Below are 25,037 nucleotides of genomic sequence, written 5' to 3'. Positions count from 1 at the left end.
TTCTGACCCAACCCAGACCTCCTGTCTCCTGAGTTAGCGCTTTGTGACAATCTGATTAATTTACCTCATAAAGTTGCTGCTGGGATCAAATGAGATAATATGTGTTAGCGAACTACATAAACGTGAAGTGTTACTACTGTTCTGAAGAGTACTAGTGTAGTGGGGGCACAGAGGGTAAAGGTTGAAGGAAGCAAAACAAATTCAGTTATTTAATAGTTTTACCTTATGACTGACCTGATAATCAACCTGAGGAATTGGGTCATTGCAGGCTAAATGAAAATGGATTTTGTTATCAAATACTCCTGAGTTCTAATCTTAATTTTGACACTTGGGGAAGTCACTGAACTTTCTGCGATTCAGTTTGTTTTTTAATGTGAAAAATGGGGGTAATGAAAGTGTTCCCTTCATAAGGCTGCTGGCAGACTAGTACAAATTCCTACCTGAATTCTCATCTCTGGGAAGGCCTTCAAAGCTACATAAATGTAAATTATAATGCAACAACATAAACATATAATAAATTGTAATGTAACAGCTCAATACCAGAATATGTGAAACAGTTTGGTCAGGAAAAATGGGTTGCAAATATACTTTAGCTGGTGTGTGACTACATTATGCTGAGCAAACGTGAGCCACCCTAATTTGTTGCTCATTTACCCAGTTAGGTGTATTTATATATGTGGTATCCATTTTTTAAACCAAAGAAGTATATGCAGTACATCTGAATAACTCATTACCATAGAACAGAATCTCCTAAGCACTTAAAAAAGTCATTCTTTTAGCAACAGAGAAAAAACAAAACTTCTGGGAACCCGTATTTTTCTAGATAAATATTAAGATGCATCTCTTTAAAGTAATCACATTTTTGAGCAATTCCGACATGTCCTCAATGGCACTAGTCACTTTAGATACTCTAAGAATAGAGCAGAGCACATGAAAGATACAAGTGGTTCCATAAATATTTCTTGAATGTACAAGAGAATGAATAAATATGCAAACGGTATAACTCCAGCCTAGGATTTTACAATTTGACATGAGAAGCAAGATGCACCTAAAATAAATCTAGAAAAATACCACACACTAATAAGTTCTGTGTTTTGTGCTGTGTACTATGAGACGGAATAGGAATTCAGAGAAGAGAAGTCAGAAAGACCAGAATTGTCGCCGAGTTTCCGTGGAGGCTGTTCACATGGGCAGTGGATCTGTACTGGTGCAGAAAGACCATTTGTTCAGTGAGGCATTTTTAGTCTTATGGAAAGAATGAAATACTCAACTTTGTTCTCTTTCTTAAGTAATCACATGTCCAAGGTCTCTAATACTTGAAAGACACACAAGGCAGTTGGGAATACCTTTTCTATGCATCTGATAAATCTTTAAGGCCTTTCTTTTGCCAGAGGTGACATTTTTGGTTTTTCTTTTAGTAAAAATATTATATGGGATATTTTTAACATTTTTAAGCCGCTGCATAAACTGAGCTCCTCTTTTGCTCTCATCCATTCTTGAACGAAAGGTGGTATTTTGCCTTTCCAGATGGCAATAGGATATGTGGTGGTTATCCTTTTCTGAAAGCAATTTTTATTCTTTGCCTTCTGGTTTTTCTTTCTACTGATCAGAGGCACATTTAACTCCTGATAGGGTAGGTTACTGATTTTTGACCTCTATACTTCCAGTAAACATAGTCAGTTTAGCTAAACACGTTATAGAGGCTGGCACTGTTTGTGCAACCTTCAGAGGCTAGCTTTTGCTGTGCTGTGACCCTTATGGAATTGGTAGAGGCCACCCTAGGACTTGACATTGGGCTTTTAGGTTGCTCTAGCTATGGCTTTTTCCACCAATTTTATGGAGACCACCTGGGTGTACTTGAATCTTTGTCTTTCTTTTGAGCTTCGCAAGCTCAATACTCTAATGAGATTTTTCATAGTCCTATAATGTCATTTCCTTATGGCCTCAAGCAAATGTCGTATTTCCCAAACTGTATGTCCACATCCTTGGAGGGTTTGTTATGGCTAATGTGGAAGGTCAGTTTAATAAATGTTCAATTATCACAATAGTGAAAAGAATCCTCAAGTTAAACCCGTGGATAGGATTGCTACTATTAAATATGCATATATTTCCTCTGCTGTCCAAAGCTTGTGGATCTCAGCCTCTCCTGATCTTGAAGACTTCTCCGCATCTCTAAGGTTTGTGAATAGTTGACATCTGAGCATCAATAATCTCACCAGTTCCATTGTTCTAGCTCCCCAGTAAGTGTAAAGTGATCTCTTTGTTACTTACTGATATAAAAGCTGAGTGATTTTGCTGACTGACTTTTTCGAGTTTCACAAGATCCTGAGGAACTAAAGGTTGTCACAGATAACTTATATTTCCCAGGTTCCTTCAGTTCTGCAACAAATTCATGTGCTTCTTCATCCACCGTCAAATATTCAGTAAAGTTCTCTAAATCATATAAAAAAAAGAGAAGATATATGAATTGACGCCTGGAAAGGCCCTGGGTATAGACAAGTCAATTAATGAAAAAAAATAATTAGGTATTTTAAATGTTCCCTCCTTTTGTCAAGTTCAGTTACACCTCTAAACTAAAGGTACTATTAAAGAATATAAGTAAGAGTTCAATATTTTTACAACCTTCCAAATAACAAAACTCAAATATGGCATTCGAATCAATAAAACTAGGGATGGGTCTACACTGTGTATCTTTATGTACTCCTACCCAACAAAATTATGTTTACAAAACAGAAGTAGATAGTCAGGAAAAGATAACAATTATTGGCTTCCTCATCACGAGGTAAGGGCTAAAAAATAACCAGCATCAAATATCTTGTAAGTTCTTTGTGGTAGTATTAACCATTCAGAAGTGCTTTAACATTTATTTAAAATACATCTCATTTTTTAAGATATATTTTCTGATGTACCCCAGAATTTAAAGTAAAATTTAAAAATAATAATCATGGTAATATTTTTCCTTCATCCATTTGCTTTCAAATCTTCTTAAAGAATTATTTCACATTGCATCACAGTCCATCCATCCTCTGCTGCTTATTACTTCATTTGAAGTCATTATCATCAGTTGGTGACTACAACAGCCTTCAAAAGAAGACACTGTAGTCAGATAAATGCATAATAGAACCTTCATGAGAAGAGGCAGTAAAAAAATTTTGTAATGACAAGATCCTATTTGCCATAGGAACATATTTAGGAACAGAAAAATAAAAGACGATTAGGGAAACTTTAAAAAAATGTAGGCAATTCCAAGAAAATGACTTTTGACTCAAATAATTAAGAATTTTCATTTTATGTGTTATTTGGTTATGGTTGAATGCTGCATCATCTTGTATAGAAGAATCCACAGATTTTTGTTGTATCTCATGCTATTAAGTAAAATAGGAGTAAACAATATGTCAGTATATGAGACTACATGGGCCTTAAACTCTCACCCTAAAAATAAGGCTATCATCGTAACTTCAAATTTTTACAAATTATAACCTCTGCCACTCAAACTACTAGACCAGAAAATGGAAAATGAAGTATATTATTGTAAAAACTAAACAAACAACAAATAACCATAAAAATCTACCAAACAACAATTGAGATAGGTATCATGACCCAAACTTGTTGAAAGTCATGGCTCTACTTTCCTAAGTTAGTGGGCTATAAAGAATGAATCTCAGATGCTGAGTTAGTCAATGCAAAATGTAATATAGTAGCTATATGGAAATGTCAGTAGCTGTGTATTTTCCATGTTACTATCAGCTTCTCTTTGGAAAACTATGGTGCTTGTTCCAGAGGGACATACCCTAAAGGGAACAAGAGTAGCTGGTTAGCAGGACACAAGCCTCATATTCTTGAGGAAAGTAGTAATGTGTTCATAAGTATTACTTTGCTGCCATGTTTAAAAATTTGCATATGAGAAAACAGGAAATTTCTCTAGGATATGCTGTAATGTTCTGGGATAGTTAGATCTTTGATTCAAAATATTTCCAAATATGATGTTTTCCTAATTGTTCTGAGACATGAGAAATATCAGGCAGTAAAATATATACAGTTGGCAGTACTCACAACTTGTGAATCACCCAAACCTTCTGATTCTTACCCAGTCTATTCATTTGGATTTTCTGCTCTGTCTGCATTGGATACCCAATTACATTCTTCCCTTTCTTTACCATTATTCTCTGGAGATTTGAGTGTCTATGATCAGTGTTTCTAAACTCAAATTTAAAAACAGTTCAATTCCCCTTCCTTTGTATCAGTTCTTATTTCCTCTGATTTCCTACTGCTTTACCTTCTCGTTCAATATGGATATGGAAGCCATCAAAAGCAGTGGGTGGTTTGGGTGGTAACCAGGTCAATATCATTTGCACAGGGGAAAAGGAGAAAGAGCCTGATGTTGACTTCTCTGTCTCACTGAGTGTACTGTTATTTTCGTATTCCATGGGAAGTACGCTGACAAATTCATCTTCACTTTCAGGAGTTGCAGATGCACTGTCCCACCAATATGGCTGAGACGTAGTTTCATAGTCACTGCTATTAAAATCAGGCCAACCGGAAGAAGTGTTGCCCGAGGGAATTTCAGGGGTTTCTTCTGTAAAATGGAAGAGTTTTTCTTTTCCTATTGTATCTTGTGATCTCATGAAGGATTCCTCTGGGAAATTACCACTCTGTTCTTCCCAGTTGTTTTTGTTCAAGTTTACGATACGAACGGAAATATTCTGAGGTGGATAAGGGGCTGTAAGAGAGAGAATTTTCATTTTCAAGTAATTTTTAATTCAATTAGAGTGAATACTTAATCTCTTAATGAGTCAGGGACAAAAGCAGATTTTTAAAAATGGAATTTAATTTTACTTCTAATACACAGACAAATTTACGTCAAGACAAACTGCGTTTTTCTCCATATATATACTTCTAACATTTTGTGGATGATGTGTACCTGTTAACATACCACTAGTCACACTTCAAATATATTAACTTGCAATATTATGCTTGTTGAAGTGGTAATTTAACCACTTCTAAAAGCAGAGTATGTAAATATTTTTCAGTTTATCATAATCTCACTTACAAAAAAATGTATCTGTGTTCCTGGATTTTTATTACAAAGAAAAAACAAGTATAGTGTACTTATAGCTATGAAGATGAAAATACTCCATGTGACATAGTTGCACCTAGGAGAGTTGCATGCGTGTGCTGCCTTTAGAGATGTTAACACACATGTTAGAAATATGGCTTCACTCCTCACCTCTCTAAAATGAAACATATAAGCACAAAATGAGTTCATAAATTATGGAAGCACACTTACAGGGAGAAAACTACAAAGACACACTGCATAGTCTCTGCCTATAACAGTTTCTACTTGGCCTTCAAATAGCAGTTCAATTATCACCTCTTCCATGAATTTTTTTTTAATTTTTTTTTTTTTGAGGCGGAGTCTCGCTCTGTCACCCAGGCTGGAGTGCAATGGCGCGCGGTCTCGGCTCACTGCAACCTCCGCCTCCTGGGTTCAAGCGGTTCCCCTGCCTCAGGCTCCCGAGTAGCTGGGATTACAGGCACCAGACACCAAGCCTGGCTAATATTTGTATTTTTAGTAGAGACGGGGTTTCATCATGTTGGCTAGGCTGGCGTCAAACTCCTGACCTCGGGTGATCCACCCGCCTCAGCCTCCGAAAGTGCTGAGATTACAGGCATGAGCCACCGTGCTAGGCCCCATGAACTTCTAATAAAAATTTCTCTCTCCTTCGTGCTGTTAAATAACTTTGTACCTCTTTTATAATATTTATCTCATTCTGCCTTGTATTAGTGCCACTTGTGTATTACGAGTACCATTTTTTTGAGGACAAGGATCCCGTCTCATCAGTGTTTGTCTTCATGTCTCAGTACTTAGAACAAATTCCAGGTAGAAGGTGCTCAATTAATGTTTTTCTACTTACATTGAATAATGAAAAACATAAATAGAATCTTAAATGTTGACATCGGTGAATTAGTGATTTAGCTGAAATAGTTTCCTGGTCTTGGACTAATGAATAAGAATCATGATATCTTAGAATTTCAAATTGTCAAGACCTTAGAAGTAATCTATCATAATCCTTTCCTGATGCTCATCAGAATGGCCTCTCCAGCTTTCCTATTGAATATGCAGGCACATTGGGCCCATACGATGTTGCTTATATTGGTGATGGGTACTTAGTAGATATATGCTTATTTTACCCATTCATTCTTCCATCCGTACATCCATCCATCCATCCATCCATCCATCCATCCATCCATCCATCCATGCATCTATCCATCCATCCTACAATAGTGCTTTATATTAGTGGTGTTACTAAAATTAAGCACTTCAAGTTTGAGATACATTTGAATTTCAATATTTTCCTTTAATAATCTGATAAACTGTACTAGAATGTCTTCTAGTTTTTTCTGCCATAGGGCTACTTGTCAGTAATAACTGATGTCTACTAGATCTGGGTAAGTTTTACTTAATTATAACCTTTGGTAATAATATAGTAGTTTTTATTCAAAGATTACAAATCTATGATTGCATTGACATATTTTAGATTTTTCTTATTGAATGTTTTGCCCAGTTCTTTTTACATTGATATAAAATCTGTTTTAGGTTATTAAACATATGCATTTTCTTTCTTTGCTCTGGATCAGAATATTTCTTAGGATAAAAAATAAATATACAGCAAAATATAACTGAATTATTTTTTCACTGTATTTGATTCTTCAGGAGACTTACCAGTTCTGTGCTGTTTGGGTTCATGACTGACACCACTGTACTCAACAAGGGTACTTTTATTAAAAGTTGCCTCAGATACCAGCTGAAAGGTGATATTACTATAACACATTCCTGGCAGCCAGTGATTAAATACTGTTTTTCCCTTAAAGAAATCTGTGAAGAGAAAATCAATTACATGAAAAATATGGTCTTCTAAATGTCACACACTTCTGGAAAGTTTGAAACAATTATGGTTAAACATTCACAACATAATATTTCCTTCAACTACTGTTATGGTCAATAATAAAGAGTTAGTAGAAGGCTAGAGACAAAACGTTGAATGTTTAGACTCAATCCTGAAGGACTTTTTCTGACAAAATTCCTAAGGAAATCGAACACAGTTGGAGTTAACTTTTTATGATAGGAACTTTTGGGGTATGTATTAATTGAAGGAGATAATATAAAGAAATTGTAGACGTTAAGTTTACACTGGCCATTTACTTTAAAATAAAAATCCAAGGTATTTTGCCATCTTATGACCTGAAAAAAAGCAATTTTACAAGAAAAGTTTTCATTTAGAAAAACTAGCCTAATTTAAAACTGGTTTATTTGCCAGTTTGAAGACAGAACCTGCCCAAAAAAAGAAATAATAGAAGTTTGGACTCCACTTAGAAAACTTTAAAGAGAATAACAATAAACTAAAAATCCAATCCGACTCAAAAGAAATGAGAGAAAAAACTAAAAATACCACTTATTGAATTGAAATCTAAAAATAGTTTGAAGAAGTAATAAGACGTAATTGACTTAAGAATGGGATTATATTATTTTAAAATTTATGATTAACAAAAGTTTCAGTAATTGCTTTTTAATCATTCATAAATATATTTGCATATGATCTATAAACAACTTTCCATTTATTAATTTGCAGATTATTTGTTTTCATTGTAAATAAACAACATAATAATTTGTGGAATTTATGTTTCTTTGATTTTTTCAAAGTTTAAAAAAACTAAATTCACTGCGTATATTTCATTTATTCATTCATTCATTCATTCATTCATTTTGAGATGGAGCCTTGCTCTGTCGCCCAGGCTGGAGTGCAGTGGTGTGATCTCGGCTCACGGCAACCTCTGCCTCCCGGGTTCAAGCGATTCTTCTGTCTCAGCCCCTGAGTATCTGGGATTACAGGTGCCCGTCACAACGCCTGGCTAGTTTTTTTGGTATGTTTTAGTAGAGACAGTGTTTCACCATGTTGGCCAGGCTAGTCTCGAACTCCTGAACTCAAGTGATCTGCCCACCTCGGCCTCCCAAAGTGCTGGAATTACAGACGTGAGCCACCACTCCCAGCCCCACTGCTTATATTTTAAATAATGTCTCGGAAAAAATAAATCCATGGAAGAAATGAGTGTGTAAAAGAAGCAAGTCAAAGTGACATTTTTCTGGATGTCATGCTCTGTGTGCTTCAATACTCTTTCTCTTCCCACCAATACATGTTTCCAGTTACAGTTAGCCAACTCTGGTAGCATTACCTACCTCCCACCCCCACCCGGTATGTCCTGAGAGTATTCAAGTTCCTTCACTAGGATTCACTCCCAAATGAAACTGAATGCCCTCTCTTCCCTCTCCCTCTAGCCCCTTCTACCCAGAGAAGTTGATTTTGTTCCTTTGACTAATTGAAGTATTGCTTCTCCTGGGCTCTTTTCTCTCCCTTCCCCACAAGGTTCCCATCAAGTGAGTAAAAAAGCAAAACTAATTTTTGTATGTTAATGTGTTCATTTAGCTAGTCATACAGCATCGCATTTGAGGATGCTGGATCATACCCAAGTGAAACTTTGCAAAAGGCACCGCTCTGGCTTCCCAGTCTCGGAAATGCCCATCTACCATACCCAGAAGGAAATGGTTACTTGTGCTTCTAAACTTAAGTCTGAATTTATTTCCTGCACCAGGCATGCTGCCTTAGGGAAGAGTAGCATGTAAGTGATAATAATTTGAGTATTTCTCATGCTGTACACATGACACCTGACTCTCAAGAAATGAACCAGATGTTCTAGGTTTCCTCATAGCATGATTTTCATAAGTCAATAATTATTTTTAATGGCTCATTTATAGGTCAAATAGTGAATTATAAAACCTCGTTGTAGTAAGAAAGAACATCATTTGGGAAAAGCTGCTAAAAATTGAGGGTCATCATTGATTCAGCCTTCCTTTTGCTGCTTACCTTTATATAGCATTGTCCGGAAGTCTTTACCTTCCCAGTAGCTAATGTTCACTCTTGTGAAAACGTTATATTTTTCTGGGTAATGAATTTCAAACAGGACTCCTGTTTCAGGAGAAGGTTTATAGTCATATATGGAAACACTGGTTACAGGTAGAGGTTCTACAGAAGTGAAGTAAATGGAGAAAGGGAAAAGAAAGAGGAGAGAGAAAGACTGGTATCAATACTTGAACGAACCAAGGATTACACCTACCAGAAATTCACACATATTTTCACTGTCTGTGGGCACTATACTCCTCAGTACCCATGAATTGAATGTTCTTAGCAGTAATTAATATAGTACATTTTATATAATGCTTTCTGCTTTTTGAAGAACTTTTACATTTATTTTTCCTTTTGCAACAGTCCTGATATCTAGGAAGAGCAAATATTAATATATCCTTCCCACTGATAAATATAATGATGGCTCACAGACTAAATTACTTGTTCAAGGTAATTTAACAAGTACATGACAGTCTGTATCTTCAGATTCCCAGTTTATTTTTCTTTTTCTCATGCGAAGGAAATTTGATATTAGTAACAGACCAGTAACAGAAAATAAATTTTGGCTCAGATCGATGATAGTTATATGATCATTTATTTCTTCGTGTGAGCATAGCACTTATTTTTCCATATGAAGTATAAAATTTTAAACTGTCCAATGTTGTAAAAAATATATGTTGTGGTGTTTCTCAAACTACTTTTTCTATAGAAGTTTAAAGAAAACATTTCTATTTTGCTTGAGTTATTCATTCACTGGAAAACTTTAAAAATACTCATTTTAAAAAATCCATTATCAATATATGTCTGCATTTCTTCCCACTCCCACTGTCCTGCAAATTTCTTGTAAATAATGCATTTTGCACCTTTCTGAAGAAGCTATTAAACAGATTTTACTTGTATGAATTTTATTAGTAAGATATGTTAAATAATTTCGTTTGGGGTCACCTGTAATTCCAGCATTTTGGGAGGCCAAGGCGGGCAGATCACCTGAGGTTGGGAGTTTGAGACCAGCCTGACCAAACAGAGAAACCCCGTCTCTACTAAAAATACAAAATTAGCTGAGCGTGGGGACACGCGCCTATAATCCCAGCTACTTGGGAGGCTGAGGCAGGAGAATCAGTTGAACGTGGGAGGCAGAGGTTGCAGTGAGCAGAGATAGTGCCATTCCACTCCAGCTTGGGCAACAAGAGTGAAATCTCAAAAAAAAAAAAAATGAAGATAAATAAAATTTAAAAGCTGTTGGAACCCCAAAAATCACTTTAAGCATGCAAAAGATATAACTGTGATCTGAGTCACATATAGTTATAACTTCTGTTCTCGAATTACAGATTAACTCACTTTATTTTTCTTTTTCTGTACAATGACTAGAGGGAATTAAATAACGTCAGGGACAAAAATCTCCTGCCTTCTTAATTAATGACCCTTGTTGTAGATTAACTTCCCCTCTTTGTTGTCCCACTTTGCTTAGGCTGGATGACAGAAAACCTATAAATCACTATCACACTCTGTGTAAAAAAAATGTTAAATGTCCCCTTCCCCAAAAGAAACACTGCTTACAACCAATGAAATTTCTGTTAACCAGGTGTCAACTTTGTATGAATACTTTTTTGTAATCCTGATAAAAACTTCTCTGTCTCTGCCTATAAGAAATGAGATCCCAGTTGCACTACTTCAGAGCACTGACTGAATGCTTTTGGAGTTGGTGTTTCCAGGTGGTCTAGCCTCACACTTTGTGCTTGAAAAAACTCTCTTTAAATGAGATGCTGACCCTTTTGACAATTTTAGATTGACAGAAAAAAATTTTTTGATTCACAGTTTCAGAATTGAGAGGATTCTTGGACATCATCTATAGCCTGACCTAAAGAAATATCCTTAGTTTAAATTTACATTCAAAAAATTTCAATTTCAATAACATGAGAACTCCAAATTTGACTTAGTTCATTCAATAAATAACTATTGAGTATCTAGTATGTCTCAATCTGTAGCGGGATATGTTTTATTTTGTTGCTCAGGGTATTACTCTATCTTTGCTATTGACTTTAAGAAACCCAGAAATAATTGAAGCTACATGTTAATGCTTTGATTTTTCCTGGAATTTTCTGAAAAACGAAGCCAACATCTACAAAAAAGTTAGGAAGACCTTCAGACTCCAGTGTATTTTATGATCATGTCACTGTACCCTATGTGCTATAGTCTCTGGTTAAAAGGTATGAATTTTATCTTTGTCTCATCCCTAGTCTTCCTACATGCAGGTAACATTTCAGAATGAACTCACGTACTCACTTATGTACCATGTCAACCAACCAAGCAACCAACCAACCAATCAACCAACCCTCGAAGACTCTGTTTTGAGTTCAAAACTCCCAAAGAAGTTTTGAATTGCTTCAAGTTCTTTCTTTCGACCCAGCCTAATTTACTAACCCATGGAGTCTACCAGATCCGGCTATTGACTCTGGCCCTAAGAGAACTAAAATGAAAGGAAACAGAAAAAGCAGCCACAGAGCAGTAACTCCTCCACTGTTGCAGTCCTGTTTCACATCCTCATCAGGGTTTCTTCTACTGAAAAGAGAAGTTAGAAGGGCACTTAATCTTTCATGACCTGAGGCATGAAGTCTACACATCAAAGCCACGGTCAAACTTTGAAATTCAAGACAGACAGGAGGATTAGAGAACAGATATTTTATTTTCCGATTTTTTTTTTCCTGCAACAAGCTACTTAAACTTTAAACTAAGAAAATGTCTTAAAATGCCTGTTTATATGTTTGTTTTATCTGTTTCCCTCAGCTTCAGTGTAAATGACCCAGGTCAGCTGTAAATCCTGTTGATGTCTAAGTATTACTGAGGAGTATTCAATCCAAGAACTACTGTTTTTAGAAGAACTCAAATGTATAGTATAAAAATATTTTACTATCTCGCCAGTGACTTCTCTCATTATCTTTCTTTTTAGAAATTAAGTGGTGTGGTATAAACCAGTGCTATACTTACTAACAGGCATTTCAGTGATGACAAAGTTAAATCCTAATCTAAGTCAATAGTCCTCACCTTGTCAGTCACTCCATTGTACTTCCCTTTCTTAGGACCAGCCTGGACTGGACAGAGAAATGGAGTTGTTGGACAAGGTGAATCATTTAATATCTTTGTTCATTACTTTCTTGTCCACAGATGTTTTAATTTTTCAATTAAATAAAGTCTTAGAAAATGTAGTTGAAATTCCCCCATGTAACTTACCCAAACCCCATTCTTTTCCCACCATGACCAGAAGTAAATTATTATTCTGAATCTGGTATTTATCTTCTCATGCATGTTTTTTAAACATGTATTTGTAAGTATCCAACATTGTTTCATGTTTTAAATTATTATGTAAATTATCATAACTATCCTGCAGCTTGTTTTTATTGTCTAACATTGTTTTAAGATTTATCACTCTTGATACAAGAACACCTAAAAATTTTATTTTAGTGTCCATTTTGCAACTATACAACCCACACAATATATACCTGTTATTATTTTAGTACAGTAATTGCTTTCAATTATTCACTCTTACAAATAATGCTGCAATAAATGTTTGCAGCATGTCTCTTTAGGTGGCAAATCCTGGATAGTAGGGTCTACACATCATCTGTATCAGATATTCTTAGAAAGTTTTCTAACTAGATTAGGGCAATTTACATATCTATTAGCAGTGTATGATAGTTCCTCTTTCTCCGTATTATTTTCCAACATTTGCTGATACCAGTCTTCTTAATTTTTGCCACTCTGAGGTGTGTGAAATTTTGTCTCTTTGTTTTAATTTCCTGCTCATGGAGATTAATTATTTTTTCTTATGTTTTTTGGTCAATCAGCTTTCCTTTTCTTAGAATTGTTAAATTCTTTTGCCTGTTTTGGGGTTCTTTTTCCATCTGCTCCTGCTAATTTGTAACACAATCTTTGTCATATACCATATTCCCATTGTCATTTTTTAAAATTGTGTCCTGGACTTTCCTTCTGGATTCACCTTTTTTCTTGCTGAAATCTGTCTATTAACAGTTCTTTAACTCAGAGCTGTAGGTGTTAAGTTCTCTAGGCTTTGTATATTAGAAAATTTCTTTATTTTATGTTTATTCTTAATGTGGTTTATTCTTGATGTATCTGGGTATAAAATTCTAGGTAGACAGGTATTTTCGTCAGTACTTTGACGATGCTGTTTTTTTGTTTTCTTTCACCAGTTATTGCAGAAGGGAAGACTTCTGTCAGTAGAATAGTCATTCCTTTGTAGATACTTTGCTTTTTTCCTCTTGTACCTTTCAAGCTTATTTATTTATTTTCATTTAGCCTTAATAATCTGATGATACATAATAGCAATAATATAGCATTATATATTTAGGCATGGTTTTAGTTTTGAATTACTCTATTAGGTACTTAGTTGGAATGCTCTGTCAGTCTGTGAATTCATGTCATTCTTCAAGTCTTGGAAATTCTCATAATAATCTCTCCAAATATTGTGCCCACCATTCCCTCCTTATTTTTCATGAATCCTTAAGCCTTCTTAGCTAGAGCCTTTCCCACTTCCATGCCTGTGAATTGCCTCACTGTGCTGTATTATGGGGCAAATTGCATGGTACTATCCTTCAATTTACTAGCTCTTTGTAATTGTTATCAGTATAGAATTTGTCCTATCTACTGAAGCTTTTCAATTAGTAAACTTTAACTTTAATCAATCAAATTAATTTTACCTTGTTTGATGAATTAAATTTTAAATTAATTTAAATGATTATGTTTTCATTTATAAAAGTTTTAATTTATTCATGTTTATTCTGTATGTTTTTATTTTATTTCTGCAAATTTTTTTTGAGATAGGGTCTCATCATGTTGTCCAGCCTCGATTTGAACTGCTGGAATCAAGGGATCCTCCTGCCTGAACCTCCTGAGTAGGTGGAACTGTAGGCACAGCACTGCACTGTTTTTGCCAATTTTTTTTTTCACTAATTCCCTGGTTTCAAAAACTGGAGGCGGTTCTTACATTTATGTCCTTGAACATTATAAACATAATTAAATTTTTGTTAAATTGCTATTTAAAATACAATCTGAACAGTTATAGTTGTTTTGATATCTATCTTTTTTAGCATAAGTTTTTCATGTGTTTTGAGACACAGGCTCTGGGCTCATTTGATGCTTTTTCATCTCCCCATTTCTCACTTATTATGCCTTGCTTTTAAAACAATTAAGCCATTGAATCCTGTCAGCCCACCAAAGCACCCGGTCTACAACAAGACATATGACATTATTTTGCCATTCTTAATATTGTGGATGATATAGTGGTTATCACTATAGATTCATTCACTGAGTGAGACAGTAACTAGCCTTGGACCTTGGTAGTAAGATGCATATGTGTCCTCTGCATCCTCAGGTCTTTATATATGTATTTTTTTTTGTTTGTCAAACAGGAAGAATCTTTGCTATAAGCAGAGAGCCTGGCTCTGTGCCCTGTCTAGCATGGAGCATTTCAGTCCTTCTGACTATACTGGGGTCCAGACTCAATAGTGTCTTTTCCAGACCCAGAGCACAGAGGGCCCATTACTTCAGCCCATTTCCCCACTTTGAGTTTTTATTTTGTTTCTGGTTCTCAGAGAACTATTGTGGGTTTGGGTCTGGAAATGTGCTTCTGCTTTTCTTTTTGCTTTGTGGTAGGAGCAAAAAGTGGATGACAAGAAGAATGGACTGCATTATTTTGACAAGAAATCCTAGCCTAAGTGCCCAGTTTTTTCTTTAATAAACAAATGACATTTAGTATGATTATTTTTTCCCTCATTATGTGTCTCATATAATGAAAACTCATGTTCAAATTGAGCAATATTTTATGCCCCTTAATTATCTTTGAATCATTCACGAGAGATCATGAATAGGAAAGTTTTGAAAGTTCTGGATGTGACTATCTCAGAGAAGAGACAAAGAAATAAAAGCAAATGTGGAGCACATACTGTTTAAAGAAAACAAAAGTAGCTCTGTATTACTTATTAAATGCTAACTGCTAAGAGTTGCTCCTTTCTGAGATTGCTCTGTTTAGCCGGACTAAAGAATTAAAACTAAAGAAGCAATTGTGTTCATGTTCAGTAACCTCTGATGTGACCAACTGAGGAATGTGTCTCTTCCAGCCAAGTTCTCTTGAGAGAGAGGATCTGGGACTAGACCCTCACTTCTGATGGCAGGCACAGGGAAAAGGGACTGGACTGAGACCACAGCTACTGTTTGGTGTTTAGATGATGATTTGATAGCTGACCTGGCACCTCAGCTACATCGAAGCATACCAGTGAAGTAGGTCTGGCAGCAGCGGCTGCCCATGGTCCAAGCTAGGTGGTGACCATCACACCCAGTACCTTAGTTCAAGTCCTCATCATTTCTTTCCTTGAGCGTTTCAACAACTTTCTAAATTATTCTCCCTGCCTCCATTCTCCCCTTAATTTTCTTACTCATTTCTGCTCAAAATTTCAATGTCTGTAGGCTACTTGATATTCTCACTTTAGTCAGAATCTTTGTCCTAAACCAGTCACCTCCATCTCACTGATATTTCCCTGCCCAATCTGTCTCAATCTCCTTCACTTCTGACACCTCGAGTAACTTTCTATTTAGTGCCATTGATACATATTATATTGATTGATCCTGTACTGCATGCTTTGTTAAGGAGCTTACTTTGCATTATTTTATAATGCCCCCCACCAAGTAGGTACTCTAATTATCCCAATATTACATATTATAATGATATGACAGATCAAGTGAGCAAACTACAGTCCACAAAGCCACATCTGTTCTGCCACCTGTTTTTGTCTGACTTTTAAGCTAAGAAAGGCTTTTACATTTTTAGATGTTGGACCTAAACAAAAGAAGAATAGTATCTCATGGCACATGAAAATTATATAAAAAATCAAATGTTGGTGTCTCTAAATAAAGTTTAGTTATAACATAGTCATGATAATTTGTTTATGTATCGTGTGTGGCTGCTGTTGTTTGCAACAGCAGAGTTGTGTAGTTGCAATATAGACTGTATGGCCATTAAAGCATAACACATTTATTATCTAAGACTTCATAGAAAAAGTTTGCTAACCCCTAGAACGAATTATAGATTTGAAAACTAAGATTTAGAGAAAGTAATCATCTGCCTAAGGCTATACATATCGTTGAACGACTACCCCAAATACTTGCTTTACTCGCTTGATAATTTTTCAATTCCAATGCAGGATTCAGGATCTCTTGGATTGCAGCTCTGCTGCAAGAGAGCTTTCCCCATTCAAATCCTATTATGTAATTTCTCCCTCATCACTTATAGGTTAAAGTCTAAATTCCTTTGCAAGGTACTTAAAGTTCTTCAACATTTCTAGCCACCTTTCTTGTTATTTTCTGGAACAGCTAACACTTGCCATCTTAACTTCTTGCAGTTACCAAGTGTGCCACACTATGTATGCCTCCATTATTTGCATATATGATTCCATTTCACTCTGTAACACTTTCTATTCTTTATTCTTTTGGTAAATTTTCCTTCGTTTTTTAATGATTGTTTCTTCTGTGCTGCCTTCCCAGTGCTCCCTAGGAAGGCAAGGCAGTCTCTTTCACATAATTCTTTCAGTGTCAGAGGCATTTGAACCACGGGAACCCCATCTTGAATAGGGACTGGGTAAAATAAGGCTGAGACCTACTGGGGTGGACCTTGGTGATACAACAGGTTGCAGTAAAGAAGCTGGCCAAACCCCACCAAAACCAAGATGGCGATGAGAGTGACCTCTGGTTGTCCTCACTGGCTCATTGTTCGCTAATTATAATACATTAACATGCTAAGAGACACCCACCAGTGCCACGATAGTTTACAAATGCCATGGCGATGTCAGGAAGTTATTCTATATGGTCTAAAAGGGGCAGGAACCCTCAGTTTTGGGAATTGTCCACCCTTTTGGGAAAACTCATGAATAATCCACCCCCTTGTTTAGCATGTAATCAAGAAATAACCATAAAAATGGGCAACCAGCAGTCCTTGGGACTGCCTAAGGAGTAGCCATTCTTTCATTCCTTTACTTTCTTAATGAACTTGCTTTTGCTTTGCACTGTGCACTTGCCCTGAATTCTTTCTTGCCTGAGATCCAAGAATCCTATCTTGGGGGTCTGGATTGGGACCCCTTTCTGGTTACAATAGCAGTTATCATATTATTTGCAATGGTTTTTATTTGTCTCTTCCACTATAGTATAACATCTTTGATTATGAGTATTTTTATCTATCTTTATTTCTTTGGTACCTAGGACATGGCACAGAGAATGTATCTGATAACTAAAATAAAAACTCATGAATTATTTTTATTTAGAATAGGTCTGTATAGAATATTATATTTGTAGAGTGTCTCCTTGTGTATTCTTTAGTGTGTACAGCCAGTATCTGTAGAACTTCACTGACACGTGACACAGCTGTGTGTATGTGACATTTCCTCAATTTCCAAGCAACTGATTCCAGGTATCCTTTTACCTGCTGAGAAACTACCCCTTCCCTCTGAAGTGCATGCAATATACTGAAGGTTCTCAATCAATTAAATATTAATGAGATGTCACAGCCTAAGGGTTGTGAAATTCTTTTGAACTGGCCAAATGACTCTGCTATGCCAAATTTATTCTTTGACATGTTTTTCAGCTTTCTCTAAGAGTGACAGACTCAGAACAACTATAGCGAAATATCAAAGGACTGCCCTGGGGCCAATTGCTTTGTCATTACTTATTTCATCAAGACAAGCATCTAACACACAATAAATGACTGCTACAAAGGTACTCTCTTATTCTCAAGAGAAATATGTCAACTCTGTGAGCAGATACTACAAATGTTTTCCAAACTTGTTTAAAAAGCTTTCAGTTAGAAAAATAAAGATGGCAAAAACACATCATTAACTGACAGATAATGTTAGTTTCAGAGCTCAAAAGTTATCTGAGTCATCATGTACTTTAATTCCCTCTCTTATGAAGGTGGAAGCTGAAACCCAAATGTCACTAAATGCCAGCTCATGCCTAATGTCACAGAAATATTTGTGCACTAATCCCCACTTCTTATATTCCCAACTTATTATCGCTCCTTAAATTTGGGATAATGTAATGGAGCCTTTAACAGTGGGGTACAAGACAATATTTGATAGGCCATCATGAATTAATTTTACTCTTTGGAAATCAATACGTGTTTCCTCTTCCCCTTAACATGTAGAAAGCCCCAGGACAACATCACTTCTTCTCTAACTCAACAAGCAAAAGCCATGTAATCCACGAAATCATAACTATTCTTGAGGTTACGGGAGAGGTGAGGTAGCAAGTCAACCAAGTAATATGAATTGCAAGGCGTGAACAACCCCTCTGGAGATAGGCGACACACTATTTCACCTTTTGGCAAAGCACAGCAGGAAGAGGATACAACATTGAAGCAGGTAAGAAGAAAGCAGCTCCAATTTTAATGGATTCATAAAGGCTAAGTATGGTCTAAATGGATGCATAGAATTGCTCTGTCCAATATGGTGGTTATTAGCTACATGGAGATATTTAAATAAAATTTTAAATGAACTAAAACTAATTAAAATTAAAAATTAGTGGCTACTATGTTGGACAATATGGATATAGAACATTTCTATCATCCCGAAGTTCTGGGTCACCACTAGTCTAGACTAACTGGGAGACACAGATACAAATAGAGTCTACTGTGTCTCTCTCGCTTTCCCTTTGGGCCTCTACCCCATGCTCATGAGGACTACCAGAGGCAGTCTCATAAATATAGGGACTGGAGAGAGCCTCCTTCTGGGGGGTTGGGGATCGGTGTGGGAGGCGACAGGCATGCAGATGATAATTGAAACCACTAAGAGGCCAACAAGAAAACTTACTTCCCTGGACCTTTCCTGAATACAAACCTTAATGTATTGTGGAGGGGCAGAAAAATCTTTCCCTTCCAGTTCTCAGGAAAAGATCCCTTCTTTTGAAGGGTGAATAGAAACAAAAGATGCCTGTTCCTGGGAGAGGAGCAGAAACTCTTTTGGGCCCAGAATCCTACGTTGATACAAAGTAGAGTATCAGTGGTTCTGCTACCACTGGAGAAGAGGCAGGAAACTCTCTGACCCACAGATTTAATGTAGAATTTCAGTGTCAGTGTAATTTGAGGGGTAAAAATGTCAAGAATGTCCCATCTAATGTCACAGGGTCTGCCTAAGCCTGAGACTGGATCATGAGAACCAAGAACATCTTCTGTCCCCGCCAAAAAGTTAGCGATGAGAGAAAAACAAGAGCAGTCTATTGCTGGGGGAGCTCTTCTGTGGTGCCGATGTTCAGGGCTTGCTGCATACTGAGGGTGGAACTGAAACACTGAGAAATACCCTCTACCACTCCTGGCAGCCTACCATGGGAAGAACTGGAAATCTGTGATGAACAGAAGGTGTCTAATACTTTAAACCCAGCTCAACTATTGACTAGATCTACTCACTGCTCATTCTACCTAACAGCCTAGCAATATGGTAAATTCAAATTCAACCATAGAAATAATTGTATTATATTATAATAATAAATATTAATAATTACATGTATATTGTCTAAACCTACACATTTAAATTGCTAGTGACTAGCTACATATGGCTATTGAGCAATTAAAATTAGGCTAGTGCAGCTTTATTTTTACTTAAATTTAATTTCTGTTTCAAAGTAAAAAAATGGGTAAATTTGTATATTGATTATATGTTGAAATAATATTTTGAATGTAATGGATTAAGTAAACCATGTTATTAAAATTGATTTCACCTTTTTAAAAAGCATTTTAATATGTCTACCAGAAAATCTACTATTACATATGGGGTTAACATTCTCTTTTTATTGGATAGTGCTGTCCTAAGTACTCCAGTTAAAAGACAGAGATTTTTAGATTGGAAAAAAAAAAAACAAGACTCAACTCTGTGCTGTCTACAGGAAACCGTTTTACATGTAAAGACAGAAGTAGGCTGAAAGCAAAAGCATGGATTAAGTATGCCACACAAACACTTAAAAAAGAAAACTAAAATGACTATTTTAATATCAGACAAAAGGGAAATTAACACAAGGCATATTGCTTGGAATATAGAGGGACATTACATATAGTCAAAAGGGTCAGTTTATCAAGAAGACACAGCAATCTTAAAAGTTTTTGTACCTAATAACAACAGAGCTTCAAAATATGTAAAGCATAAACCAAAATAAGTGAAAGGAGAAATAGACAAATTTACAGTTACAGGTGGAGACTTTCAGATTCCTCTATCAGTCATTATTAGAAAAAATAAACAGAAAATCAGTAAGGATATAGAAGACTTGAACAAACAACGTGACCTGGTTGGTACTTATTGAAATTTCACCCAGGAAGTGCTCACAGAATACACAGCAAGAAAGACCATATTTGGGCCCATAAAACAAATCTCAACAATTTTCAAGTAAATGAATCATATAAAATATGTTCTCTGATCACAACAGCACTTCCTCTAGAAATCAATAAAAAAGATGTCTGCAAAATTTCCAAATGTTTGGATATTCAACACACTTGTAAGCCCTACAGGTCAAAGAAAAACATCACAAAGGAAAATAGAATATATTTTGAATGAAACTCATCATAAATGCTAAGTGATATTCTAGAAATCTTTTAGCATCTACTTACCTATCAAATTTCTTCACGAAGGCTTAGCTAAAGGGCTGAATCATTCAGCTGCAACTGATGAGGAATGGCTGAGTGCATGCTCATAAATGGTGGATCAGCAACCGTCATTACAGTCCTAAATTTATTTTTCTTTGTGCTTTATTTTTTTCCTGTGGATCTCTCCTATTACTTGCTCAACTAAATTGAACTAATATTTATGGATCATCTATTAAGCAAGCATAAGCCTTGGGCTAGGTGTTTATGAAATTATGGAGATAAGTAAGACAGCTTTTGATTTCAAGGAGTTTGTATTATAGGCATTATATGTCTATATCTGCTGCCTAAATCTGACTTGCAATTCGTCTTTTTCTAGAGCTTGTTTAAGACAGTATTTTACCAGGTAAGTGCTCCCTTTAATTCAGCTAATAGATTTGTTCATTATGTCTATAAACTTTGAAGGTCTTGGGTGTATACCATTCCTAATTTTTAGGACTCACTACTGATCCTGCGACTCTGCCAATGGAGACTTTAATTAATTTTTGACAGACGTATTAAAAATATGTCCTCTAGCTTGGTTCTGAGTTTTTGCTTCTTGTAGTTTGTTTCCTTTTATCCCAACAGACAATATCACTGTCTTTTCCCTTAATTATCACGAGAACAATCATGCGTAGATGGCATTTAACAAATTGCAGTTGTTGCAAAACTTGCACTGAAGAACATAAGCAAAAGGGACTTTGCTGAGCCATGGTATTGTGCTAGTGATAAACTCTGCTGTCTTACAGATATCAGTTTTTCTTCCACATGTCAACATAGACAGTAGAGTCACATCTTAATTTGACACTAGATATTAAAGTCAGTGAGTAAAGTGAAAAAAAATCACATGGAGTTAAAACCATTCCTAAAAATTTCCCAATGTCAGCCTTAATTCTATATGACGGACTCATGAAGGTTAAAATGCCAGTAATTTTTTTCTTGGCATTTTTTCTTGAGAAGTAGAAGGCAAAGCTATTTTGAAGACGAGGTAGGGAATAACAAGTGATAAATAAATATATCTTTTTCTTTCTCTCAGCCAAAGACCTATACCTGAATTTGAGCAGGCTAAATAGGGGTATCAGTTCGTTGTCCCCAAACTGAATTGCTAAATATGAGAGTACGTGCTCTGGAAAAAATAGACAAGTTATGATGACATTATTAAGTAATACAGCAGAACATTACATAGTACAATCATGAATTTGAAATTGCCATTCAGTCTCAAAATATACTCCTTCATTGAGGTTTACTTGTTTTGGTTTAAAAATATTTTTGTTATCACAAGGTAAGGAGTAAACATCAAACTCCAGCAAGAAGCTATATTGTTAATATAGCTCATAACATTGGATCTATGTCACTTGGCGTCAAGGCAAGTGATTTTGCCATTCTGGGTGGCTTCTCTCAATTCAAGCCACATGAGAAGAAACAGGGGAACAATAAGAAGAAACGGGACAATATTACACATGATGCTTACTTGTTAACACAGTGATTGATCTGGATGGCTTGGTCACCACATTTCCATTTACCACTACCAGAGTGATTATATAATAAAGGCCATGATAACTGGCCTTAAAAACAACAGGAGGAGGCAAAGTGCTGTTGAATTCCTCAAATTCGAAGAAATAATTTTTGGATTCACCAGTTATCTTCACAACATACACAGATGCTGGACTGATGACGTCTGAAGTTTCTAATGAGACAACGATGTTATTATCATCTTGGACAGTTACATGGAAAGCTGTAGCGTTCTGTTGAAAGAAAGAGAAAAAAAGAGATGGAGGTTATATTCAGATAATTGGCAATAAAGTCATACTAAGATAATTTTTACATATTGTATATCATAAACTAATGTTTATGATAAGCCTTATTTCTTAAAATAGAGTTACATAGGTATTTTAGTTACACAAGGAAAATCAAAAAGAGATTATCCTTTTTAGGACTAATAATCTTCTCAGGGTTTTACTTTGAGGATTTTTTTCCACTGAAGCTGCTTCCAGTTTATGGACAATGTCATGTAATAAACAAAATAAACATCTTGTGGAGGATTAAATAATGCATGAGTCATTTTGACACTCAAGTTCTAGGGAAGTTCTTGGTTTCAACTGTGCTGGCAAAGTTACATGGTTTAAAGAAGTACTCTTTTTACTTTAGAGGGAGTGATGCTAGGAGAACATATCAAGGCAGTTATTTCCTCTCTTTCCTGTCACCTGCTAGTTCTGAAGATGATAAAAAAGTCAGGATTGAGAAACTGGTGTTGATGCTTGTCATTAAAGATTAACCAGCATAATCTCTTAAAGATGAAGGAAGCTACATTAGTGAGGAAGGGATCAGATGGAAGATCTGAAGGTGTCTACGGGATCAGCAGTTGATGGACTTTTTAAAAACTTTGCTCCAAGTCTCCAGATAATATGTTTATGGACAATATCTGGAAAGTCATCCGTGGAATTGGTTAAATATTCCTCCCTGATTCTGTCTCAGACTCCACAGGCAGAATTAATCTTTCTTTTTGGTCTCAAACAAGACTCATGTACTTTGTACCACATGCTTGTGTTTAATTTATCTTCTAGGTGTGTAGTGCCCCAGGTGAGTAAGTTACTCACTGCAATGGGCCTCAAATTTCTCTTCTATAGTAGCAGGATGGAAAAATTGCTGAAACTCATTAAGGATCTACTGGGATCCAACCACTATCCCAGGTGCTCTCTATATAAAAAATCACATTTAATATTGAAAATAACCTCCTGATATAGGTATTGTTATTTTTAATCTCACTTTGTAGCTGAGGAAACTGAGGCTCAGAAACATAAAGTCACTTGCCTATAGTCACAAGTACAAAAAAATCAGCCTAATTATTGTTCCACATGTTAATTTGTCTTCATCTCCTAACTTACTTTCCTAACACCGAGTCTGTCACATAACACATAACACGTAACTGGTAAGTTTCTGTTACATCAATGAAGGAATGGCTGATTGAATCAATGATATATGGGCATTTGCCTCTAACAAATTACTCAATTTATTGATTTTGGTTTTATTATTCTTATTTTTAATTGATATATAACAATTTTACATCTTTGTGGGGTACCGTGTGATATTTTGATACATATATACATTGCGTAATGAGCAAATCAGGGTAATTAGCATATCAACCACATCAAATATTTATCATTTTTTTGTGTTGGGAACATTCAAAATCCACTTTTCTAGCTATTTGAAAATACACGATAAAGTGTTAATATAGTCCCCCTATAGTACTATAGTGCATTATAACTTATTCCTCCTGTCTAGGTATACTTTTGTGTCCCTTAACCAGCCTTTGGCTGTCCCCCTCTCTCTCCCTTCCTTGACTCTAGTAATGACTTCTGCTAGAGCAACTTGCAAGTTTTTTTTAGCATTCACATGTGAGTAAAAACGTGGTATTTATCTTCCAGTGCTTGGGTTATTTCACTTGATATAATGTCCTTTGGGTTCATCCATGTGGTTGCAAATGACAATTTCCTTTTTATTTTAAGGCTGAATGATATTCCATATATATATTTACATATATATACATATATATACACACATAATCTTTTCCTTATCCATTCATCCTCTGATGGACACTTAAGTTGATTCTGTATCTTGCCTCCTGTGAAGACTGCTGCAATAGACATGGGAGTGCAGAGAAATCATCAACATACTGATTTCCTTTCCTTTGGATAGATACCCAGTAGTGGGATTGCTGGATCATATGGTAGTTCTATTTTTAGGTTTTTGAGGAACCTCCATACTGTTTTCCATAATGGCTGAACTAATTTACATTTCCACCAACAGTTTAATTTATTGATTTTGGTTTCTCACATATTTTCAGCAACCAAATGAAGCACACAGTATACATCACTACTCTCCAAGAGGCTTTATAGACCAAAAAATGTACTGACTTTTTCTTCTTATTTTATTTGTTAGAAATCCAGTGTTTACAGGCCCTAGTACTTATAAAGAATGTCTGGCATAAACAAATTTAATTCTGTCTTAACACTGAATAGACTAAATTGTGTTCCCGATAATCTCATCATATTGGACCATAAGTCCTCTAAGGTCAGGAACTGCATGTTATTTCCAGCTGCGTCTCTAGGATTAGTACCTGGTATATGCTAAGTGCTTTTGATGTGGGTGATCCTAGGCAGATTTCTGTAATATGAGCTAGGCATTGAGAATGAACTTTTAAAATGTCCCTTTATTGGACTATGTCATGTAATAAACAAAATAAACATCTTGTGAAGGAGTCAATAATGAATGAAAGTCGTTTTGACACTTAGGTTCTAGGGAAGTTCTTGGTTTCAGCTATGCTGGTGAAATTGCATGTTTTAAAAAAATATGAGTGAGGCTGTGGCGTCCTAGAAAAATTCTAGGAGAATGTATCAAGGCAGTTATTCCAGACA

The 25,037-nt window shown here is 35.8% G+C and overlaps 1 protein-coding gene across 2 annotated transcripts in view; it reads right to left on the bottom strand.

Annotated features, from left to right (window-relative positions):
* The window catches only part of PTPRO (protein tyrosine phosphatase receptor type O), a 272,230-nt gene that overhangs the window by 92,605 nt on the left and 154,588 nt on the right, over positions 1–25,037 (bottom strand). For both annotated transcript variants that reach the window (XM_015151204.3, XM_015151205.3), the window contains exons 2-6: positions 22,094–22,367; positions 8,922–9,080; positions 6,725–6,877; positions 4,277–4,720; positions 2,272–2,433 (exon numbers count right to left, since the gene is read on the bottom strand). In XM_015151204.3, the coding sequence (XP_015006690.1) occupies positions 2,272–2,433; positions 4,277–4,720; positions 6,725–6,877; positions 8,922–9,080; positions 22,094–22,367 (1,192 nt within the window). The remainder of the gene's footprint in view (positions 1–2,271; positions 2,434–4,276; positions 4,721–6,724; positions 6,878–8,921; positions 9,081–22,093; positions 22,368–25,037) is intronic.

Source organism: Macaca mulatta, chromosome 11 (assembly GCF_049350105.2).
Source record: "Macaca mulatta isolate MMU2019108-1 chromosome 11, T2T-MMU8v2.0, whole genome shotgun sequence".
NCBI classification, from domain to species: domain Eukaryota; kingdom Metazoa; phylum Chordata; class Mammalia; order Primates; family Cercopithecidae; genus Macaca; species Macaca mulatta.
Note: the sequence above shows the minus strand (reverse complement) of the source record. Positions and strands in the feature narration are given on the sequence as shown.